The 7372-nt window shown below is 43.9% G+C and overlaps 1 protein-coding gene across 1 annotated transcript; it reads left to right on the top strand.

Moving 5' to 3' along the window:
* Positions 1 to 4971: 4971 nt before the first annotated feature.
* On the top strand, positions 4972 to 5292 carry LOC116100349 (60S ribosomal protein L36a-like). The gene has a single exon (XM_031384158.1). The coding sequence runs from the start codon at positions 4972 to 4974 to the stop codon at positions 5290 to 5292; it is 321 nt and encodes a 106-aa protein (XP_031240018.1).
* Positions 5293 to 7372: the final 2080 nt, after the last annotated feature.

The raw sequence follows: 7372 nt of genomic DNA, 5'->3' as shown, positions 1-7372 counted from the left end.
AAAAAAAAAAAAAAAAAAAAAAAAAAAAGAAAGTGATGTCCAATTGAGTGACAGACAGAGTGACAAATCAGAAAAAGATTTGACAGACTAGGATGCACCCAGTTTTCTCGAGAAGAGAGAGGAAAGAGAAGCTGCTAGAGAGCAGTGCAGAGAAAGAGGCGGTTTTAATGGGAGAGTTTTACAGAGACAGGATGGAGCGTGTTGGCAATTCCTCTAGGCTCTGCCCAACAGCTACCTAGCAACAGCTTATATTGCAGGAGCCCTTTTCCAGGTCCCCTTTCCTTCCCTCAATAAACTTCCTTGTGTACTAGGCCTGTTGCATGGTGGTGATTCCTCAGGGGAACACCTTGGCTGGACCTGCTGAAGTATTCCTACTTCACATTATATCACCGTTTTATGAAACACAACAGAGAGATCAAAGTAGACACAGGTAAAGACAGAATGAGCCAGAGAATGAGAAGGAGCCAGAAGATTAGAACAGATTGCTAGAGTTAGTATGAGGCCAAACAGAGTAATTCAATAGTAAACTAAGAGAAACCAGATTGAGGGCTGGTGATGGCTCACCAGCGGGTAAGAGCAGCACTGATTGCTCTTCCTAAGGTCCTGAGTTCGGATCCCAGCAACCACATGGTGGCTCACAACCACCTATAATGAGATCGGACGCCCTTTCTGGTGCGTCTGAAGACAGCTGCAGAAAATTATGCCGGATTGAGCAGGCTGGAGTGAGTGGGGCTGGCAGAGGTTCTGAGATCAACAGCAGCCACACACATGATGGCTCACAGTCATCTGTACAGCTACAGTGTACTCATACACATAAAATAAATAAAATAAATCTTTAAAAAAAAAAGAAAAAAGAAACCAGATTGAATCAGTCAACTTGGAGAGGAGTTTGAGCCAGAACAGCTGAGCTGATCAGCCAGCCAGAGTTCAGAAAGAACTAGGAAGAGGTGAGCTTATTCAACAGCAAATCTCAGAGGCTGAAAACATTCTAGGCCTAGATTAGATTGTACAGAGGCTAGAAGCTTCCAGTACTGGGCCTATGTTAGCAAACAGAGGCAGTAAGCCTTGGAGACAGAAGTTACATTAGGTGAATAAAAGATATTTTACACACACATTAAAGATATTTTACACACACACACACACACACACACACACCATGACACACCTTCTCAAAAAACGCCATATCTTGTAATCCTTCCCAAACAACTCCTTCAACTGAGGATCAAGCATTCAAACATATGAAGCTATGGAGACCATTCTCATTCAAATCCCCAGTCTCATGTAGCCCTGGCTTTCCTGGAACTTGCTTTATAGACAGGCTAACCTTGAACTCACGGAAAAATGAATGCTACTGCCTTTCAAGTACTGAGGTTAAAAGATGTGTATGACCAGAGGGAGAGGGAGAGGGAGAGAGGGAGAAAGGGAGAAAGGGAAAGAGGGGGAGGGAGAAGAAGAGGGAGAGGAGAGGGAGAGGGAGAGGGAGAGGGAGAAAGAGAAAGAGGGGGGAGGGAGAGGAAGAGGGAGAGGGAGAGGGAGAAAGAGAAAGAGGGGAGAGAGAGAGAGAGAGAGAGAGAGAGAGAGAGAGAGAGAGAGAGAGAGAGAGAGAAAGAGAGAGAGAGAGAGATTGTGGCAAGCATGCAGGTGCTCATGGATACTAAAAGAGTGAGTCAAATCCCCCAGAACGGGACTTAGAGGCAGTTTTAAGCTGCCGTTGCCTGATGTGGGAGCTGGATGCTCTCCCTCTTGGCTTACAGGCTCTGCTAGGCTCTGCCCAGGGACCAACGGCTTATGTCATCAACTACCACCATTACCTGCCACCAGGTGTGGGTGGCATCTAAAAGGACTGCCTTGCCACCCCAGCTCTTTCTCTGTTCCCACATGTTCCAGGCTGGTCTCTCTCCCCGCCTTCCTGTCCTTCTTTCTGTCATTCTCTGTCCCCCTTCTCTGCCCTCATGGCTCTATTCCTGTCTGTCTGCCTTGACCCCTTCTTCAGGCCCCCATTCCCTTCCCTTCCCACCAATAAACCTTCTTTATACCAGGAAGGTATACCCCACACACATTATATTTCATAACACTTCCCCCTCCTCTTCTTAAGTGCTTTTAACTTTCCTCCTCTTCCTCCTTCTCCTTTGAGCCAGGGTCTCACGTGACCCAGACTGGACTGGAACCCTCTGAACAGCTGAGGATTACCTTAAACTCTGATTATCTTAGCTTCATTTCCTGAGTTCTGGGACCAGGGTTATAGAGGTGCACCACCATACAATGGTGGCAGTTTGTATGTTGCTGGGGATTGAACCCAGGGCTTTATGCGTGTTAGATAAACACTTTACCAACTGACTTACATCCCCAGCTTTGCCTGCCCAGGTAAGAAAATGGTGAAAGCACATTTTAGTGACAATGCAGCAAATCTGAATGCTGATTGGATATGAGCTGGTGTCCCGGAAGGTGTGAATTCTCCTGTGATGCTGTCAGTGGTGGTTAGTTTCAAAAGAAGTTCTTGTCTGATACAGATAGCCAAGCATTGAATTATTTGGGGATTATAGAGATGAGTCCATAACAGGGAATTCCACCATAAAATGGAACAGTTTTCTTTCTTTCTTTTTTTTAAAGATTTATTTATTTTATTTTATTTATTTATCATCTGTATACTGTAAAGATGGTTGTGAACCTTCATGTGATTGTTGGGAATTACTTTAGGACCTCTGCTCACTCTGGTCAGCCCCACTCGCTCCAGTCAACTCTGCTTGCTCAGTCCCTGCTTGGTCTGGCCAAAAGATATATTATTATACATAAGTACACTGTAGCTGTCTTCAGACACACCAGAAGAGGGCATCAGATCTCATTACAGATGGTTGTGAGCCACCGTGTGGTTGCTGGGATTTGAACTCAGGACCTTCAGAAGAGCAGTCAGTGCTTTTAACCTCTGAGCCATTTCTCCAGCCTCGTTCCTGTATTCTCCATTGTTAATTGCTGTGCTGCAGCACCAGGCTGGCAGAGTATGTTCACTCACCGCGTCCTCACCTGCCTGATAAGAAAAGCTATACCACTTCTAGGCATATGCCCAAAAGACATGGACACTTGCTCAACTATGTTCATAGTTTTATTTGTAATAGTCAGAAACCAGAAACAACCCAGACATCCCTCAACCAAAGATGGATACAGAAAATGAGGTTCAGTTACACAATGGAGTACTACTCAGCTATTAAAAACAAGGGAAGCATGAATTTTGCAGGCAAATGGATAGAACTAGAAAATATCATTCTGAATGAGGTAACCCAGATCCAAAAGGACATACATGGTATATACTCACTTATAAGTGGATATTAGCCATAAAGTACAGGATAACCAGCTATAATCAACAGACCCAAAGAAGCCAAATAACAAGGAGGGTTCAAGGGAGGATGATGGAAACCTTCTGAGAAGCGTAAATAAAATAGATATTGAAGGTGGATGGACGGGGAGAACTGGGTGGAAGAGGTAATGGGGAGGGGGGCGGGCTCGGGTCAAAAATCTGCCTGCTGATTGGCTCAGAATAAGTAGCTATGTAACTCTCCCACTGTGCTAATAGCTTTTCTTTCTTTTCTTCTTTTTTTAATGAGAAAGAAGTGTGGCATTTGATGAATAAAGAGTTGGTGAAGAGCATGGAGGTAGAACAGAGAGAACCATGTGGTGGGCAAGCAGTGACAAGGAAGTTGGGTTAAGTTAGATGGCTAGCTAAGGGATTGCCTCAGTGTCTTAGTCAGGGTTTCTATTCTTACACAAAACGTCATGACCAAGAAGCAAGTTGGGGAGGAAAGGGTTTATTCAGCTTACACTTCCACATTGCTGTTCATCACCAAAGGAAGTCAGGACAGGAACTCACACAGGGCAGGAACCTGGAGGCAGGAGCTGATGCAGAGGCCATGGAGGGTGCTGCTTACTGGCTTGCTTCCCCTGGCTTGCTCAGCTTGCCAGGGTTGTCACCCCCACATTGGCCCTCCCACTCTCGATCACTAATTGGGAAAATACCTTACAGCTGGATCTCATGGAGGCATTTCCTCAAGGGAGACTCCTTTCTCTGCATTAACTCCAGCTTTTGTCAAGTTGACACACAAAACCAGCCAGTACACCCAACAACCAGGACAACAGCCTTATACTATGCAGACAGATGTCTCTGTGTCTTTATTCTTTTTTTTTAAAGATTTATTTATTTTTTATTTATATGAGTACACTGCAGCTGTCTTCAGACACACACTAGAAGAGTGCATCATTACAGACAGTTGTGAGCCACCATGTGGTTGCTGGGAATTGAACTCAGGACCTCTGGAAGAACAGTCAGTGTTCTTAACCACTGAGCCATCTCTCCAGCCCTGTGTCTTTATTCTTAAACCCCAAGTGGGACCCCCAAAAGGCTTCACAATACCACCTCAAGAAAAAGATCTAAGTTCAAGATTTTGGGAAGAATACAGGTACATGAGTGAAGTTGCTAGGTACATTCTAACCAGAATCAACTACTGACAGCTGCTTGAGACTCTTTATTGCTCTAAAACCCCTGAAGGCCACTGGGAGGTGGAGGGACCACACACACTCCAGAGGTTTTTCCTTCAAGATTTTTTTCTCTCACAGCAAGAAGGAGTGGAGATATTTCTTCATCAACCCCTGGCAGATGTTGCTGGTGGCTATTTTCAGGGCGATTAATTTCCTAGCACGCTCACAGATGAGTAGAGTGGGTTTCACCAAAGAGCCTCCAAGCATCAACATGCAGATGCAAGCCATGGAGCTGGCATTCACTTCAGATGCAAGCAGGAAGGCAGCCACCTGCGGACTTGGGGATCCTGCTCAGGCTGTTCTTGACATCTCCTTTCTTCCTGTTACATTGTTGTTGTTTTTTACGTGTATGGGAGTTTTGCCTGCAAGAATCTCTGCATGTGAAAAAAACTTCCATTGCTGCTCTAGCTTCTCTCTTTCTGAGCTGATAGCACTCCTGCGAACATGGTGAATGTTCCTAAGACCCATTGGACTTTCTGCAAGAAATGTGGGAAGCACCAACCCCATAAGGTGACACAGTACAAGAAGGGCAAGGATTCTTTGTATGCCCAGGGAAAGCGGCATTACAACAGGAAACAGAGTGGCTATGGTGGGCAGACTAAGCCGATTTTCCGCAAAAAGGCTAAAACTACAAAGAAGATTGTGCTGAGATTGGAGTGTGTTGAGCCCAACTGCAGATCTAAGAGGATGCTGGCTATTAAGAGATGCAAGCATTTTGAATTGGGAGGCGACAAGAAGAGAAAGGGCCAAGTGATCCAGTTCTAAGCTGATTTTGTTATGAAGACAATAAAATCTTGACCTTTTACCCCCTTTGATTGCAGTTGGTCTTTTGTGAGGGAACAAATGAAAGATTTCAGAAATTAAAAAAAAAAAAAAAAAAAAAAAAAAAGAATCTCTGCATGCTTGCAATGACTGCAGAAGGACCATACATTGGGGTGAGTCCTCAGCTCCTCTTCAATAAGTAAATAAATACATGTGATAAAGTGTTTAAAATTGACTGTTTGGGGGGAGGGAGTAGATACAGCTATTTATTTGGATAGCTAAAATTTTAAGAGTCAGCAGCTATTACAAACAAGGAGAATTTTATTTTCTCCTATATAATTTGGATAGATTTTTTGTTGTTGTTGTTGCTCAATTGGTTACCATTCTGTGTCCAATGGACAGAGGGAAAGTAGGCATTATTATCTTAGTTAATGCTGTAATAACAAAATATCTTGAACTAGACGTCATATAAGATAGAGAAGCTTATTTTTCATGGTTCTGGAGATGTTGCAAGTCTGAGACAGAGGTCTGATGTCTGAGGACAGCTTCCTGCTTCATAGGTGACACCTTCTCGTGGTGTCTTGGCCTGGCAGAAGTGGTGAATGAATACTTAAGACTTGTTCTGTTTCAGACCCAGGACAAGAGGCTGAGGTGCATAATTTTACATACCAAAGCAGACCTGGCCTTCAGGTTCTCCAGAATCTCTCAGTCCCTACCTGGCATACTCTACCCTCTGCCACAACTTTCCAGCACAAAGGTGGTTGCCCTTCCCCCAGAGGCTTTTTCCTATATAATCCAGACGTGTTGAAGTTTGGTCTATTGCTATGTATTGCAATGCTAAATTCTACACCGGGAGGTCTAGGCCTGCAAGTGACTTCTCCTGTTTACAATTTTTTGTTGTGCAAACCTTTCTCCTTGATTTAAATCTATTGATTAAATAAAATTGGCTACAACCAATGACTGGAGGGATTAGAAGTAGGTGGGTTGGGAGTGACCTTGTTGGAGGAGGAGAGACTGGGAGGGAAGATGAAGGAGAATGAGAAGGAAGCCGCCATGAGGGGAAAGGAACCATGAGCACATGGCCAGGAGAAATAGAAAGTATCTGGGGCACGCTGCTGGGAGGGTAGCCAGGCCTACAGCTAGAAGAGCCAATTAAGTTTTTGTAATTGCCAAAGCCAAATAAAATAACCATAGTCTGAGTCTCATTTATTTGTAAGCTAGTTGGGGATCTCTCTGTCCCTTTTTCCTTCTCTCTGCATGTGAGCTTTCTCTCTTCCCTCTCTCTCCCTTCCCATGACAACTTTCCTGGCCTTCTTCCTTGGGGCCAGTGAACTCACCCAATAAACCTGCATTTATATATGTTTTAATCTAGCTTGAATTGGCTCATTTCACTGGTAGAAAAACAACTGATCAAGACTCTTAAAAAATATATTAGTCAAGTATGGTAGTGCTCTCCTTTAATCCTAGCATTTGGGAGGCAGATCTCTGAATTTCAAGCCTGCCTGGTCTGCATAGGAGTTCCAGGACAGCTAAGTTGGCATAGTGAGATCCTGTCCCAAAAAGCCAAGAAAAGAGGTGACTTATTTATATTTTATATGTGTGTGCTAGGATGCGGAACCTAACCTCAGTCCTCTACAAGAGTGTTCTTAAATCTCTGAGCCATCTTTTTTTTTTTAAAGATTTATTTTATGTACCTGAGTACACACTCTTGCTGTCTTCAGATACACCAGAAGAGGGCATTGGATCCCATTACTGGTTGTGAGTCACCATATGGTTGCTGGGAATTAAACTCAGGACCTCTGCAAGTTTAGTCAGTGCTCTTAACTGTGAGCGATCTCTTTAGCGCTCATTTAAGACTTTTTTTTTTTAATTTCACAGAGCTTTATTGGGTTGGACAGAGGGCCACATTTCTGCTCACACCAAACATTTAAAATGTTATTGCTCTGAGATCCCTGGTGATCTCCTTCATCATCTCCATTGGAGTTTGAAGAGAGTATGACCAGGAAAACTCAAAGCTTCCTTCCTTAAACACGGGCAGTATACAGTTCACCTTTGCACTGGAGGTGAAAATCACACTGGAATT

The sequence above is a fragment of the Mastomys coucha genome, unplaced genomic scaffold (assembly GCF_008632895.1).
Source record: "Mastomys coucha isolate ucsf_1 unplaced genomic scaffold, UCSF_Mcou_1 pScaffold21, whole genome shotgun sequence".
Classification (NCBI taxonomy): domain Eukaryota; kingdom Metazoa; phylum Chordata; class Mammalia; order Rodentia; family Muridae; genus Mastomys; species Mastomys coucha.
This window is presented reverse-complemented; position numbering and strand designations above follow the sequence as displayed.

Bases quoted from the DNA above. Each gene is read 5' to 3' on its own strand.
- LOC116100349 (XM_031384158.1), top strand. From the start codon at position 4,972: ATGGTGAATGTTCCTAAGACCCATTGGACTTTCTGCAAGAAATGTGGG.